At 38.5% G+C, this 18,439-nt stretch overlaps 1 protein-coding gene across 3 annotated transcripts in view; it reads right to left on the reverse strand.

Annotated features, from left to right (window-relative positions):
- Positions 1-18,439, reverse strand: part of LOXHD1 (lipoxygenase homology PLAT domains 1) — a 2,432,812-nt gene that overhangs the window by 529,593 nt on the left and 1,884,780 nt on the right. For all 3 annotated transcript variants that reach the window (XM_044082024.1, XM_044082018.1, XM_044082011.1), the window contains one exon: positions 13,369-13,510. In XM_044082024.1, the coding sequence (XP_043937959.1) occupies positions 13,369-13,510 (142 nt within the window). The remainder of the gene's footprint in view (positions 1-13,368; positions 13,511-18,439) is intronic.

The following is an 18,439-nucleotide window of genomic DNA, read 5'->3' on the forward strand; positions in this document are numbered from 1 at the left end:
TGTGAAGTTGCTTATACCTGCACTCTGGAGGTTGTAGTCAGGTTTGGAAAAGATTATTTTGTTCAACCCTGGCAAGGGGGTATTAAGGGCAGATGGTGATTTTGAAAGTGATTGCTTTATGGTCGAATCTTACCAAGGAGGATGAAACTGTAGGGGTGCTACAGTGGCTACTCATAGGTTCAAAGGTTCATAGGTTCATACTAGGCTATCTGCCCTAGGGCATTTATAAGCCTTGCCAGAATGTGTTTGGCTTTTGCCACCCATTTTAAATTTATTTTGCTATGCCCTTTTTCAAGGTTAGTATACTGTGCCTCTGTCTAACAGTGACACAGAAGTGATACCCGGGGTAAACCTACGATCTCCCATCCACTCATCAAGATTCCTCTTGAAGAGAGACAATGAGGGACTCTGCCTAACCTGGACTGGGATTTTATTCCAGAGTGAAGGAAGCCTCTGGGTTATGAATCTGTCCCTCCAGCATGTCCTATTTATTTCAGTGCTGAGGTTCAAGTCTCTCGAGCGCGTAGCTGGATGGGATTTGGATTTTCTGAGGTGCAGCATGTCCATTAATTCCGGGTTGGACATGGCTTTATACGTCAGGCACAGATCGCCTCTGAACAGGCGGTATGCCACTGAGTAGAGCTGGAGTTTCTTTAACCGGGCAGCATATGGCATCTGTTTGAGCCCTTTGATCCTATTGGTGAGGAACTTTTGGGGTCTTTCCAGTTGCTGCAGGTGTCTGGTAAGGTACATCCCAAAAGGGGCATTGTACTCAATTATGGGCCTGATGAGGGATGAGTAAAGAGGCACGATGACCTCCCCTGATCTAGATGTGAATACCTTCATGATTAGGTGGACTATATAAAATGTTTTTCTAACCACTTTGGCCACGTGGTTGTCAAATGAGAGATTGCTATAAACTTGGGTCCCCAGGTCCCTAATTACTTCTTCTGTACTTAATGGATTACCACCTATGTGGTAATTTGTGGGCACTTTGTTTTTGCCAAAGGGGATGACTATACACTTTTTGGCATTTGGCTTGAGGCCATGGCTCTGGCACCAGTTGTCTGTTTCTATGAGGACCTTTTGGAGGATGCTTGTGTTGGCTGGAGAGTCTATTATGGCGCCAAGTTTGCAGTCATCTGCAAACTTGGTCAGCCACAGTCCTTCCATGTTGGCCTGTACCTCCGAGAAATATATACCGAACAAGAGAGGTCCCAGGACTGAGCCTTGTGGGACACCACTTGTAACTGTTTTGGAGTCTGACATGGCTCCAGCAATTCTAACCATGTGGGTTCTGTCCTTGAGCCAGTTTGCAATCCATCTAGTGACATAGGGTTTTATATTTAAGCTGGTGAGCATATCTATAATGCCCAAGTGGGGTATTGTATTGAAGGCTTTTGCGAGGTCCAGGTAGGCTGTGTGGACCACCTTCCCCTCATCAATGGCCTTGGTGACTGTTTCAAAGAAATCAACCAAGTTTAAGAGGCAGGATCTGCCCTTAACAAAGCCAAACTGGGTAGGATCCAGTGTCCGTAGGTCCCCAATATCTTTATTTATGAGGTCCATGATGATCCTTTCCATAGCTTTGCAGACAAAGCTAGTCAGGCTTATGGGGCGATAGTTTCAAGGATCCGTTGAGGCACCACCTTTATGAGAGGGACCACTGTTGCTGTACGCCACTCTTTGGGCACATATCCCGTAGTAAGGCTGAGATTGAACAGTAGTTTTATGTTTGGGTTTAGCTCTTCTTGGAGTTCATGTAGGACACAGCCCGGGACACCGTCTGGTCCCACTGATGCTGTGTTTTTTGCTTTGGAGAGGGCGGCTCTTACCTGAGCATCTGAGATGTCAGGGGGCAGCACTCTGCTGGGATAGATATTTGCCCTTTTGTTGGGGGGGGGGAGAAGTTTGCGCTGAACCTGTCAGCTAGGATGTTGGCAATGTCTGTGGGTTTGGTGTATTTTTTGTCATTTTGGACTAATTCTGAGCATATCTGGGAATTATCACCCAGGTTCCTAACATAACTAAAGAAAGCCTTGTGATTATCTTTAGTGTCCTGTGCAATTTTTCTCTTGAAGCTGGCCTTAGACAATTTTATGAGTGCCCGTAGTTTTTTGCTAATACTGATCACTGATGCCTTCCCTTTTTGGGATTTTGCTCTATCATTTAGTAGCTTCCTCCTTCTATTGTATAGTTTGTTTATGGCTGGGGTCCACCAGACAGGACATCTGCCTTTGGAGGACTGGGTCTTGGTTTTATTTGGGATTGCATGATCCATGCATTCCTGAAGGTGTTCATAGAATGCGTTTATAAAGGATTCTGTGGTCTGGGCCATATTTTCCACAGGCCCGGGGGCTTTGAAGGATTCCACCTCAGTTTTGAGGAGTGTGAAATTTGCTTTAGAGAAGTTTTTCACTGTGGTTTTCTGGGCAGGGGGTGGGGTCGGGATGTGAATATCCAGTGAGATTCATTTATGGTCTGATCTTACCAGTGAGGGATACACTTCTGGTCTGGAGCATAGAGTCCCCATGTTGGTGATGATCAGGTCTAGTATGTTTTCACCTCTTGTGAGAGTGGTAACAAGTTGTTCCATAGCATTTGAGTTTATAAATTCTAGGAACCTTTGGGCTAGGGTGTTGGAGCTAGAGTAATGCTCCCAGTCTATGTTTGGGTAGTTGATGTCGCCCAATATAATGGTGTTTGGAGAGACATTCATATTTTCCAGTGTTCTCAGGAAGGCCGAGTGGGGTTCCTGGGTTTGGGAGGGTGGTTTGTAGCAGGCTATAAACTGAAAGGCAGTTTTACCCACTGTTAGTTGCACATGGATAGTCTCTGATGCTTCGTGTTTTGCCACCAACCTGGAGGTGTGGGTATCTTTGATGAATATCGATACTCCCCCTCCTTTTGTGGTTTGGTCCAAGTTTTGGGGCTGAAAAGCATGGTATGAGGTGTAACCTGGTAGTGCTGGGGTGCTCTCAGGAGCCCTGAACCAGGTTTCTGTTACTGCACAGATATCGATGTTCTCCATGCTAAGGAGAGTTTCGAGTGTGTGCATCTTGAGGTTTAGACTTCTGGTGTTGAGTAGCATTACTCTTAGTTTCTTATCCCTTGTGATACCTATGGAGGTGGGTTTGTCTTTTGAGCCTTGCCTAAAAAAGGCACTATGGGGGTAGCAAGAGCCTTTGCCAATATCCGAAAGCCCAGGGGTGACAGGTACAAGCCGTCCCTAGCGAAGCATCGTGGCTTGTCGAACATATCATCCCAAGCTGACAGGCATTAGTTCCCCTTTGAATGATACCAGTACTTAAGCCAATTGTTGAAATTGATCATCTTGTCTTCATATTGTGGCATCATTCTTGGTGAGGGTAAGATGCTACTCAAGGTCAGGGTCATACCGGCCTGGGCTACATGCTCAGAGAGCTCCTCTATGTCTCTTTTCATGTAGTCCAGGGAGGTACGTCTCAGGTCATTCACACCAGCATGGACAATGACTGAGTCATATTTGTACTTGCCTTGGAGTAACCTGAGTGCTTGTGTTATGTGGTGGATCCTAGTGCCCAGCAGGCTGCTCACCGTGACCCTCTCCTTGTTCAGCCTGGTGAGCGGGACGTCGGTGTGCCTGACGATAGAGTCACCTATTAGAAGTGTATCAGGTGTGTTGTTTAGTCTTAAGGGCTGTGACTGTTCGGCACACTGGCTTTGTGAGATATGTATTGCACGTGTTTTGTTTTGGAGTAGTGGTTGCTTGGGTGTCTGCTTTGGAGGTCTCTGCTGCTTAGGCAGATCTTTATTTAGAGCCTCCGAGTATGTTTTTGTGTGATTATGTGTTTGGTTTGGTGTCATGGTAGGTCTATGTGAGACTGGAATTGTAGTGAGTGTGGTTTCCTTCTCCTCCTGACTGGTTATGCCAGTACTGAGTTGAGAGAGCTTAGCCTCCAGTTTGGCTATATGGTTGCATCTCTCACATGTGTTGGAATTTGTTGGGAGGAGGAGAGGGTTGTCTGTGTACATGAGGCAGTTGTAACATTGCCTCAAGATTCCCAGATTCACCAGCTGGACCGGAGAGGAGATTGACAACTGACCTTTGGACATGCTAGAATAATATTGGGAATTCCTTTATAATTGAAAACAAGGGCCAGTGGGGAGTGAGGGTGTAGTGCTTTTAATTTTTAGTGCTGACTTATATAATTGTTTTAGTGAGCAAGTGCCAGGTAACTTAAGTGCAATGTGCTACAGGTAACTTAAATGCAAAAATGACAAACAGTAACTTTCTTTCAAGTGAAACAAGGAAATAAGTACAGTAAGCAATACAGATATCACTAGTGATCTACAGAAGCACTGAGAAGCCACGTATTAGGTGAAATTAGCATTCCAGGGAAATAACAAGCAAACAAACAACAAGCATATAAACAAAGCTAGATTCATCAGGCCTGGATCTAGTCTATGCTACAGCAAACAAGGTGTACCAATTTCAGTAAGATACAGTTCAAATATTCAGGCGCTATAAACCTTTAACCAGAAATTCCCAGCTCAGAAGGGCAGAGTCCAGCCTCTTCTCCCACAAGAGTGCAGACCACGAACCTTCTTAATGTAAAATAACTGGCCTGAAGCCCATGTGCTTAAACCAGAACTAATACACTTTAAGGATAACAGACACTGGGCTCTCAATCAGCAGTTCCCAACTTAGAAGGATGAAAGCTACCTGTCCTGCCACCGCAGTGCATGCCACAAACCTTCCTAATGTAAAACAACTGGTCTGAAGCCGAAGTGCTTAATCCAAAAGACTTAGAATGATAGCTACACTTTAATCAAGTTACTACCAAGCAGTAATAAATAGAATTGAATACTTTAGAGAATGCCTGGATTAGTGCTCAAGTTACACAAACAAAGCTAGATCCAGCAGGCCCAAATCCAGTCTATGCCACAGCAAACAAGGCGCACCAACTTCAGTAAGAAGCAGTTCAGATATGCATGCACTATAAGCCTTTAACCAGAAATTCCCAGCTCAGAAGGGCAGAGTCCAGCCTCTCCTCCCACAAGAGTGCAGACCACGAACCCTCTTAATGTAAAATAACTGGCCTGAAAGCCCAAGTGCTTAAACCAGAATTAATACACTTTTAGAATAACAGACACTGAGCCCTCAATCAGCAGTTCCCAACATAGAAGGATGTAAGCTACCTGTTCTGCCAATACAGTGCAGACCACAAACCCTCTCAGTGCAAAACAACTGGTCCGAAGCCCAAGTGTTTAAACCAAAAGGCTTAGAATGAGTTACACCAAGCAGTAATAAATACAATTGAGTACTTTTAAGATGATGCAAAAGTAAAATAAAGTAGGTAGAAACACAAGTACAGTAAAAGCAGATGAAATTGTTTTTTTTTTTTCTGAACAAGTGCTGAATTCAAAGAAACAGATTTGAGTGCTGAAACTAGAAAACTGGCTAGTTATATAAAAAAAACTAAGCTAGAAGACTTCCCTCCAACACAGAAGGGCTTCGGGGCTCAGAAGCCTACAAATAGTCTATACCACTTAACAGGAAAGGCAGGAAACAAGCTTAATTTTTTTTTCTGTTTCCCAGATGCTCTCTTTGTATACAGTAGGAGTGCCTGAAATCAGAATATGATCTCACTGCACTCAGTTGAGTGAGCAAATGAGATGGGCCCAGAAGGAGTATCCATTCAAAACACAAATTTACAAGAGGGGCGGGCAGTTTCAAGGCCACTAACATTAACACCAAAACAAAAACAGGGAGGGTGTGTGGGACTAACTGAAGAGCAGAGTCAAAACTTCCAGTTCAGTTAATATTCCTGCAACACAATTAAAATAAATTTAAATACTGTATTTTTTGAAAAAAAAAGTGCAGATAAAGGTACTTAAATTCTCTTATATGTCCAGCTGAATACAGCTAGTTCTTAGCCAGCCAAAGCTGAGGTTTTTAAGCAAAAAATATTTCACACTGTACTACTTAAATAGGCAAGGACAGGAAATCAAAGAATGTGGCTACCCCACACCTGTAATTACTAGCAAATAACAAAATTCAGCAAACACTGACTAACTTCCAGTTCAGTTAATATTCCTGCAACACAGTTAAAATCAATTTAAATACTGTATTTTTTGGGGAAAAAAAGTGCAGATAAAGGTACTTAAATTCTCTTATACGTCCAGTTGAATACAGCTAGTTCTTAGCCGGCGAAAGCTGAGGTTTTTCCAGTTCCAGGATATTTTCACCTCTTATAGGGGTGCCAAACAGCTGATCCAATGCACTGGCATTGATGAACTTGACGAATCTCTGGGTGTTTGTGTTTGACATATAATAGGTCTTTCACTCCATGGTTTTGTAGTTAAAGTTGCCCAAGATCAGGATAGAGGGTTAAATATTGATAGATTGCGGTTGAATCTTGATGGAATGGGTGGGGAGGTAGAGTAGTTAGGATGTATGGTATGCCTGGGGGAATAATTAGGAGGGTTATGGGATAGATGGAAAGCAGGTGTGGGAGGGGTCAGTTTAGGTATAAGATTAATGTTGGGTGGGTGGGCAGGGATGGGGGCATGGTGGAGAGCAGAGTGAGTGTAGCAAATGGAGCGAGCCCAGCCCCCACAGGGAGAAGAGCTGAACAACTATCAGTTTAAGGTGTATAATAAGCTTATAATATTGGTATCTAACAAAAAATGAATATAAGTAGCTCTGGAATGCTTTAAATAATTATCACTGTAAGAAAAGAAATAGTATAGACACGATGATGAAATTTAAAGCAAACATTTACTAGTTTAAACTGTGAATGCTTGGGACTGGAAGACTGTGTGTGTGTGTGTGTGTGTGTGTGTGTGTGTGTGTGTGTGTGTGTGTGTGTGTGTGTGTGTATGTGTGTGTGTGTGTGTTTCAATGTATTAAGTCACTATCTAGTGGCAACTGGCTGGAATAATGGGGAGTGGAGAACCCTTTATTGTTGTTGTGCCTACACCTTTTAACACTAAGCCTCAAAACTTTACAAAAACTAAGTTGTAATTCACCTATTACAAATTAAAAACTGTAAGGTGTTATGTTCTTTCTTAATTCATGGAGGTTTTATTTAGTTAAGACAGCCAGTTTCAGTGGGCAAAGTAGACTTTGTTTTATGCAGTTAATCCCAGGTCGGGGGAAGGCCATGCAGGTAAGAAACCTGTGCAAACTATTACAACAGAAAAGCTGTAAGGTGTCAGTTTCTTGCTTCCTGGAGGTTTTATTTAGTTAAGATAGCCAGCTTCAGTGGGCAAATCAGACTTTGTTCTATGCAGGTAATCCCAAGTGGGTGTGGGGGGAGCCATGCACGTAAGAAACCCATGCAAACTATTACAACAGAAATGCTGTAGGGTGTCAGGTACTTGCTTCTCAGAAGTTTTATTTAGTTAAGATAGCCATTTCATAAATTTCTTTAAAAATCTATCCTTTTTTTGTTATATTTACCTTTCTGCCCCCCCCCAGACACATCTTCACTGTTGCAAATCAAATTTCAATCCCCACCTCTAAGTAATATTCCTTGCTGAATGGTGATTATTTCTTCCAGAATTTTCTTTAGCTCCATTATAACAGTTTTTGGTGTAATATAAATACAATTCTCCTCCTTTGCCAGTAGCCCCTTAGGACTACAAATCTACCATTATTGTAATTTTTCTTCTTTTTGCCCCAGGTATTCCACTGAATAACCCTCCTGAAAACCTTTTTTTATCAAATTCACATCTTCAGTTCTTTCCAAGTGTGTCTCCTGCAGCATAGCTGTTTGCACTCTATATATTTAATACAGTTAACTACCCTTTCTTTTTTGTATTTATCTGTGAGACCATAAGGGCATTGTAGAAAGAATCATATTCTGAAGGGATTATTATTCCCATGTTTTATGTATAACAGCTTTTTTGTTAAATGTCTAGTTCCAGCTTTTGTGTTACATGCATGCTCTGTTTGGCAGGTTAATCTTTTATACAATTGTTTCTTGTCATCTACATTTCAGCCTATGTCACACCTTGCAGAACTTTTTATTTTACTAACAACCCTCACATAAAATATACACAAACCTCCAATACCCCTCTAAAATCTACTAACTTAATAATAACACACACAACTATGTACATTTTCAAATATTGAAGTTTTATCCCTTAATAGGAACCAAACTTCAAAACTTACAGCCACACACATAGACTCGAGCTAAACAGAAAGAAAGATTATTCATGCTAAGATGCATAGTAGAGCCTGTGATTCTATTATGTGATGTCTGTTTTTGTCTTAACTTTATAGGCCTCCCACCTGGGAAAACACTTGAATGCTTTCAGAAAACATTTTCTAGAAGCCATTTCTCTTTAACAGATTGTCTGCTAGTGACATGAGAACCAGATACAGGACTGTTTACTAGAAAAACAACCTCATAATATTTAATATTATTTTTCATTTACTTACTTTCTGTCAAAATTTGTTACTATATAAAGCTAATGGCCTTAACCAGTCATCCCCCTATGCAAGAATAAGAAAAAGCACACAATTTTTTTCTTTTCTCATGCTTTTTTAACCATATCTTTTTTTACATTGCAGTGCCTACACTTCTTAAAACTGAACAAGGAGAAAAAGAGAAGAAGAGAGAAAAAAACACAAAGAATAAAGAGAAAGAACTATTTATATTAGTATCCCAATTACACTTAAAAATAATTGAAAATACTTTACTTTGCAACATGCAGAGAAAATCATGCATCATTTAAGTAATACAGTTAAGAAAAAATAGTTTTACTTATAGTTAGCTCTCTCCCTCCTTTTCCCCTCTCCTGAGTATTTTTCTGAACATTAATGACATGAAGTAGGGCATATGCTTTGGAGTCCCCTACAAGTTTAAGTAATTTAAGTGGAATGTTATCTATATGGTAAGAAGTAGTGTTACCAAATTTACCAAAGAAAACTATGCTGCATTGCTTGGTGCTAAGGGTAAGCCCATAATTAATACACCAAGCATTTGCTTAGTCCAGCCTATGGTGGAGAATTTCAATATCAGTACTGGATTTGATAACCACTCACCATTTGAACTCTTCAATAAACGTGGTTAGCCAAAGTCCCCTGATATTAGCTTTTATAAAACAGAAAAACATACCAAAGAGGACAGGACCCAGGATACAGCCTTACAGGATACCACAAGTGACATTTTTCTGTCTAGAGCAAATAGCCACAACCTTAATGGCACGGTATTTGCCAGACAGCCAATTACCAATCCAGGGAACTATGTAAGGGTAAATGTTGAACTGAGTTTTTAAATAATCCTAGCATGGGGGATGGTGTTGAAGGCCATGGCAAGGTCTAGATATGTAGTGTGGATGGTATGCCTTTTATCCATGATTTCAGCAACCCTTTTAAAGAACTCAACCAAGATGATCAGGTACAATCTGTCTTTTACAAAGCCACAATGATGTGTTATCAGGGATGCAAGGTCATTATTTACTTGTTCAGCTATGATACATTCCAAAGCCTTTCAAATAATACTAGTGAGACTAATAGGCATGCAGTTACCAGGGTCAGTAGAGAAAGACTACCTTTATGCAAGGGCACCACAGCTGCCATTCTCCACTCATCTGGAATATAACCAGTGGAGAAACTCAAGTTTAGTCAGTGGAGGGGTTTTGCTAAGAGATACTTTACACTTCTCATGGGGCATCCAGAGATATTGTCAGGACATATGGAAGTAGTGTTTTTAATTTTGGAAATTGCCACAAAGGCTTGGCCCAAATTGATCAAAGGAGGGGGAATATGACGGTAGTGGGTAAAGTGAAGCTGGAAGAGAATGCTTCCACAAGAATATTAACATTGTCCTTTGGGTCAGAGAAACAGGTACCATTTGAGAAAAGTTCATAGATCATAAACATTGGTCTGCTATTTATCTTTAGATAAATCAACTTCTCACTATTTTGTTATAAATTAGAAAGAAAAAAGAGCAAAACGGAAACAATGTACTCTAATATATATATATATATATATGTGTGTGTGTGTGTGTGTGTGTGTGTGTGTGTGTGTGTGTGTGTGTGTGTGTGTGTGTGTGTGTGTCTGTGTCTATATATATATATATATATATATATATATATATATATATATATATATATATATATATATATATATATATAAACAAAGCTGGACTTCACAAATTTAGAGCTTTCATTCGGTTTAATGTCCAATGAACTTCTTCAGAAAATATGTAGCAAACAACAAACCCATCCATATATACAGAAATGAAAAAAGCATATGACTAGAATGAACAAATAATAAATAAGAAAAATAATTAGATAAATGCCCATATAAAAACCAAGACATTCTTAAAGACAAAATACATCCTAAAAAGAATTGTATAAATATGTGTATGTACATACACCTTATATAAAATCAGATATATAAAGCTAAAATCTTTGCATTTTTTTAAAAAAATGATGTTAGTAGTCTCATTTAGCTCAGGGGGATGATTAGCCTCCAAGAAAATTTGCCATTTACGCTCTTAACACTCTAAAATGGTCTTGTAATCAGCACTAAACAAACTAGGGACCACATTGTCCACAACAAAAAAGAAAAACTTTTTAAAGTTCTCACATACAGCAGTGTGTTTGGCTAAAGCGTTAGTCATATCTTTATTTCTAATGGCTAGGACGTGCTCATAAATTCTTTTCTGTAATGTTCTGATGTTTTTCCATATATAAAAACAAGTGCAAGAATTGCACAAAGCTGTGTAAACCACAAAAGTAGAATCACATGTGTAGCATCCATTACACCAGAAAATTCTGTGAACATGCCTAAACTCAACAGAACTAGAATTAGCAAAATACCTAATGAAGTGGACTGTCCTCTAGTGCTAGTGGGTTCACCCCTCTCTAAAATGGTTTTTAAACAAACCACTTTTTATAATTAAATAAGGGTTTGTTACCTAAAATCCTGGCCAAATCAGAATTGCTCAGAATCAATTGTCAGCCACAATATGTCTAATGACAACCATATCATTAGAAATAGGAATTGGAAAGGCTAGTCTGTAGTTGTCACCCTTAACATTGGCCTGTACCTCAGAGTTGGCAAGATTACCTACAGATAAAATGGGCTTACCAATATTTAGACATAAGCCCATAACTTCATCATCTATCCTCTTTAACCAGATGGAATCATATCCTCTCTGAACAAAAAAATGTACTAACTTGTCAAGCTCAATTGAAAAAATGTCTTCATCACTGGTTAAACGATTTAACCTAACCAGTTGTCCTTTAATGACACCCTTCTTCATGTGTTCAGGATGTAAATCTGTCTTTATGTAGGTACTTGATCAAAGTATATATATATATATATATATATATATATATATATATATATATATATATATATATAGATCTATGTCAGATGTTCAAGTTTTCAGAAACTCAAAATTCATACTGACAAGACCATGTGATCAGGTTTCTGAGAACTCGAACATCAAAAAAATCTACTTTTTTTTACTTTTATGCAGGGGGAAGCCCCCTACACCCCCACCCCCTGCAAATTATATATACCAACTCTGAGATCACACTATAGTGAAGAAAAGGGTAAATTTCCTGTTCCTCGCTGTACCATGATTTCCATTCAAAAGCTTTGAGTTTTCAAAACTCGATCATTTGGTCTCGACCATATGAATTTCAAGTTTCTGAAAACTCGATCAACTGACACGGATATATATATATATATATATATATATATATATATATATATATATATATATATATATAATTATATATTTATTTACTGATGTTTGATGTCTGGGAAAGCCAGTCTGGTTAGGTGCCGATTTTCAGCAGGGACCAAGGGAGAAAAGCTCCAAAGTATTACAAAAACATTTTAAGAACAATAATTTTACAATCTTCAAGAACAACACAAAAACATCTACACTTTAAATAATTTTACCAAATCAGAGATAATGTGAAAACAATGGCTAAGAACAGATATCACTTGAATGACAAAATGATTTAATATTTACAGAAATTAAATGTAAGTTAGTGTAATATAAATAGGAACTTCAATATGAAGTGAGAGGGAAAAAACAGGGTTATGACATATTTAGAAACAGAGTCAGGGGAGAGAAATAGACTGAAGTAAGGAAGTGAGTAAAAAGGGAGAGTAAGGAGATGGAAGATATAAACAGGTACTTGTTCATGTTTACAGATATAATTTATCATAGGGTTGAGTAAGAATTGTGCCAAATTTTGGCTAGAAAGTCGTTCAGAATGGTTTTAAAGGACTTTGGGAAATGTACTGACCTGATGGATACAGGTAAGGAGTTCCAGACCTTAGCAACATGATATGAGTACAGACCATGCCCAGCAAATTTTATAGGTTTGTGGACAGAGAGGAGCTTTTGGTCATTGGATCATAATGACAATTGGGCTCATAGTTGTATAGAATGGTATTTAGTGCTGGACAAGTAGATGGATAATTTTAAAGGTGGTAAGAAGCTGTGAATATGTTAGTTGATGGGGTAGTTCTAACTAAGTCTGGCTTTTTTTGTGCTAAACAGTGGCAGAAAGGAATATTTGCTGCAGATTTAACCACTTCATGATAACATTCTTCACGTTTTATTTGTTGTGATGCCTGCAGATTAGTAAGGAAAGGAATGCAATAAAATAGTGAGGGTAGTAGGTAGGTAGTATCAAGTGTAGTTTTATTTTCATTGGTGAGAAAGTTTTTGGCTCTGTAAAGCATCTCTAGATTTTAGTGAGTTTTCTAATGCAGTTTTGTAGATGCAGGTTCAATTTAAGACTATCATTAACTATCACCCCTAACAATTTGCTATGAGAAGTGACTTCAATGGTTGTATTATTATGAGGGAGGATTTTAAATATCTGTGGCTTTGGGGAATGTCCTCACTCTTTTCAATATGTGCCATGGAATCTTTTGCATCCACCTGAGCTACCATACATGTGTCACATAATAAATACAATGAAAAAATATTTACTGTACAGTTAAAATGACATTTGGACTACCATACATAACTGTTTTTCTTTCAGCACAGTTTTCAGTCTTAACAGGATAATAATGAATATCTCATCCATTATTATACAAATATTTATTGTATTATCTCAACTCCTTTTATGAAAATACAGAACACGGTACTTAACTTGCCATAGGCTTGTTTTGTTTTTCAATTTTAAGACCAAACTCATTAGTATTTAAGTGCTAGTATTCATACTGGAATTTCACACCATGGTCACCACACATTTTTTCACCTTTAGCTGCTGACAGCACCATTAAAATGGTTAGTCTGTGCATTGACATATACAGATCAGCAGAAAACTTCATAGATCAAAAAAGAATTCTTAAGCCCTTATTAAGCTGCCATTACTGTAATATTTCCTTACTTTGTCCTTCTTCTTCTTCTATGACTTCATCTTGGAGGCTCTTTCTCTTGTTCCTGAGGGTATCCTGACTTAGCAGACTTGGGGTAGAACCCCTGAGACTCTTTGTCATACTGCCGAGGCTGCTTCGATCTCCATCATAGCCCTGACAGAGCAATACACTGTTAGTAACGGGTTTAAGAAAATGATTCAAGAAAGCCACCAGGTGTTTACTGAATGTTAATTACAGACAGAACCTGTACAGTAACACATTTAATATGCACAAACTCAGAATGGGTATAGTTTGAAAAGGTACAAATGCTGACTGGTAACATGCTGTCTAGACTAATTTCAACGGATTAATTATTTTAGAATACATTAACAATTCAAAATTAAACATTACTTGTTTTCATTGTACTAATCTGTGGCCAAAGCACATTATAATGAGCAACAAGTCTACTGAATATCAAATAACCAGTACATAACACTCAAGCAACAAGTAAGTTATACAAACAGACATGTTCATGAAAGCATGAACAAGATTTCACATAACTAGTACATAACGATCAAGCAACAAAGTATCCCTAGATTCATCTTAAATTGCATGAAGCACGATTTAGCCATACGACAAACAACATTGTTCAATCTCAGCCTCCACACAGGTTTTGTACCAATGAATGAAGAACAGCTACTGTCATTCTGTTGTATAAGGTAGTATCTTCCACCGACCCAGGCAATTACAGCCCCATAAGTTTGATCGTCCTCATATGCAAAGCCATGGAAAGACTTATCATGGAAATAATCAATAAAGACATAGGAAACCTCCAACAATGGACACATCTCAGTTTGGTTTCGTTAAAGGCAGATCATACTTACTCCACCTGGTGGAATTTTTTGAAAGGGTCACCAAAGCAATGAATGAAGGCAAAACGGTACACACCGTATACCTCGATCGAGCTAATCTTGACTCAGTTCCCTATTCAGGTACAGTAGAAAAACTAAATAAACTGGGAATAAATCCCTATGTCACCCCACTGAATTCCCAACTGGTTCACAGGTTCAAAATAGGGAAAGTTACCTCCACAAAGAGGCCAGTCACCGCTGGAGCCCCCAAGTTCTATGATGGGACCTGTCCTGCTTCCCGTCTACTTTTCTGAAGTAAAAGCCAATACCAAAGGGCTTTGTTTGACTGAGTTTGCAGATGACTGTAAGCATCCCAAAATGACTTAACCATCCTGTAGGAAGGCTTGCCCTAAACAAATAACTGGTGCCAAAATTATGGAGTGAAACTAATAGCAAACAATACATTATTGTATCCGTTGGGAAGTCATCATCTACCCCCGGGAATTGCCACATTGCTAATATGCATCTAAAAGTTGACTCAGTTGTTCAGGATTTGGGTCCATCGTTGCAAGAAAGTTCTTCTACATTGCACAGCGTATAAACAAAGAGACTGTGTCTAGATTTAGGGATGTCATTGTTTCCCCTTAATCAGCCTTCATTTGACCAGTCATTCAGTATAATGTGCCCTTTGGCATGTATCTGTCCAGACACATGCAATGAGTAGAATGTGCTCGGAGATACCTTACTAAAAGGATACAAGGCTTAGACATGTCCTACACGGAGTGATGCAAGGCCCTCTCATTGTGCTTAGTATCCTACAGACTACTAAGAGGTAACCTGAGTCTGGCATAAATAAATAGGTGCTGCAAAAATTATAGACTAAAACTAATGGCAAAAAAATGCATTACTGTATCCACTGGAAAGTCATCGCCATCACCCTATGGAACTACAGCCTCAGAACCTATACTGATGGATTTACTGTACATAAGCAATTCAAATGTCACCAAATGTACTCGGTCTAGGAATCTTAACCTTTTTTGCAACATCAACAGAATGGTTTGGAGGCACATGTATATCTTGCAGAGGATGCCACTGGTCTGGAATAGACTCCCTATCCACATTAAAGCTCATCCTTGCCCATATTCAAATGCGACGTGGATCAATGGATGGAAAACAGACACTTTACCTTAGGATTGCCCTCTGTACCACTAATGGACAGAGGGAGCTACTAAATACTTTTTCCCATGCATGGATCATTTAAAATATTTATGGTATGATCCCAGTTATTATCATTAAGGGTAATATATAATTACTGACCATGGGATCGGTAAGGCCACTCTCTTATCAAATGGGAAAGGTTAATTCAAGCATAAAAAGGAAACTGTCTAGGCTTAAAATGGCCCACAAGGGCAGCTAGCCTAGTACTTACCCCTTTTGTGCTCAAAATACCCTACTCTATTTGGTTATAGATTAGCCTTACAAGGACAAAACTTCCTGCAAGATAGCCAAGTTATTTGTGATTCAATGACTGCTCCTAGCTTGCAGTCATTTAAAAATCTACAAACTTAGTCAGTCAATGCCCTTTGATTTTAGCCTTTACTTCAGAAAAGTAGATGCCAAACAGGAGAGATCTCAGCACAGAACCCTGGGGCACTTCACTTGTGACTGGTGTCTCTCTATTTTGATTATCTGCATCTTATCTGTGAACCAGTGGGCAATCCAGCAGGTGACATAGGGATTTATTCCTAATTTATTTACCTCTTCTACTATGTCCACAATATGAGGGAATTGTGTCAAAAGTTTTGGCCAGGTCGAGGTATACAGTGGGTATAATTTTTCCCTTCATCCATTGCTTTGATAACCTTTTCAAAAAAATGTATGTATGTATGTCCTGTATGACCTGCCCATGGTGAATCCAAAGAGAAATGGGTCCAGTGTTTGGAGGATCCCTATGTCCTCATTGATTAATTCCATGACAGGTCTTTACATGGCTTTGCAGGTGAGGTTGGTCAGTCTTATGGGTCTGTAACTGCCTGGGTCAGTAGAAGATCCTCTCTATTGCAGAGGAATAGTTTGTTTATATATATATATATATATATATATATATATATATATATATATATATATATATATACATATATATATATATATCTACACACACACACACACACACACACACACACACACACACACACACACACACACACACACACACACACACACACACACACACACACACACACACACACACACACACACATAGCCATCTATCCATAATCCATAGAAATCTACACACACACATATATATATATATATATATATATATATATATATGTGTGTGTGTGTGTGTGTAGTGAGAGAGAGAGAGAGAGAGAGATATCAAGCTATATCTATATATTTATCTATATCTTTATATATTTATATATATCTCTATCCATATCCGACTCCACAATCATCGAAAACACTTTAATGAAAGCGTTTTCACCAAAAAAGTGCTTTCGTTAAAGTGTGTTAAAAAAAAAAAAAAAAAACAATAAATCTATTTTTATGCAGGGGGGGCAAGCCCCCTGTACCCCCACCCCCCCTACTTTTATATTCTCACTCCGAGATCACACTACAGTGAGGAAAAGGAAATATTCCCTTATCCGCACCATAGTACGATCTCTGCAACAGTCATTCCCCCATGACTCCATCTAGCTGCAGGCATACTTAGGTGAAATGAACTTTAGGTGATTTTGTCTTGGTGAAATGAGTTTCAGGTGAAGTGATACATACCCGGCTTTTTGTGCTACCCATATAGCTATCAGTTTTGCATGCAATTTTCATTTTTTGTTTTGTAGGTGTGTATTTCAAATAAAATATTGCTTTTACTTCATACCATGCACTATACACCAGGTGAGCCAACTAGTCACAACTTCCTTCACTTTGTTCAACACTTTCATATGAATCTGCAAATGTTTTTATTAAAGTATCTTGCTTTTCTCCCACAAGTTTCATTTATGCAACATTGTATGTCAACTTCAAAATGAATACCATTACAGTATCTCCACTTTTGACTATGTCAGGTAGTTCACAGGGTCACTTATCAGAATGCAGTCCATACTGTTAGTGTTCACAGTCATATCAATGCATAAGCGTGAATACTGTTATATGTGTATGTATGTATGCATGTAACTGGATGGTGAGCCTATACCTGTTACATGTGTACTTTCAGATTGCAGTCTACATGTGTGGGTGTACTGCTGACATTTTAAAACTTCTGCATATATTTTAGAGAATATTGACACCATCAACATTTTAGTCACTGGCCACTGTCAGCTGATGAAAAGTATGCTCAATTGACACCTCAGAACTACTGATATATATATATATATATATATATATATATATATATATATATATATATATATATATATATATATATATATATATATATATTATACATTTATCATTGGTTGTGGCTCAAATGATCAGAATGGATTAGTTCACATATCTAGCTAACAAATAAGTAGAAAATAAATACTTATTATAAAGGAACACTAGACTTTTATATTATATTATATTATATTATATTATATTATATTATATTATATTATATTATGTTATGTTATGTTATATTATATTATATTATATTATATTATATTATATTATATTATATTATATTATATATGTAATGCTTGTGAGACTAATATGTGTCTCAGACGATCCCTACACTATGGAATGAAGTGGAGTTCATCCCTGACCTTTTCAATTGAAACCAAGATCATTGCATGGGAAATCGTTGAATTCCCATTAAGCCCCCCCATGCCCCTGACAGTCAGAGCCCAATATCAAAAACTAATCTCAAATTAATACCCCCCCACCCCACACACAATCCTTAGCTACATCATTATCAGTGAACATCCACCATATAGGTGTCAAATGCAGTTGAGGACAAAAACTGGCTGGGTTGCACAGCTAGGCTTATAAAGACCACAGTGTGGTGAGCCTAGTAACCTACTAACCTATGAACCTCTCCTGTCTCTCCTCCCCCTATCTCTCTATCTATCTATATCTATATATATATATCTTAATGTAATATTATAATGTTAAGTTTTGATGTAATATTACTTAGTAAAACAAAAGTAAGTGGGGGGCTTCACCCCCACACCCCCCGTTGTGGGGGTCTGTGCCCCCCACCCCCCTAACTATATATTCTAACTCCAGGGTCGCACTACAGTGGGGAAGTGGGCATATTCCATTTTCTTGCCAA

This window comes from Protopterus annectens, chromosome 1.part1, assembly GCF_019279795.1.
Source record: "Protopterus annectens isolate FY-2018-M chromosome 1.part1, PAN1.0, whole genome shotgun sequence".
Lineage (NCBI taxonomy): Eukaryota > Metazoa > Chordata > Ceratodontiformes > Protopteridae > Protopterus > Protopterus annectens.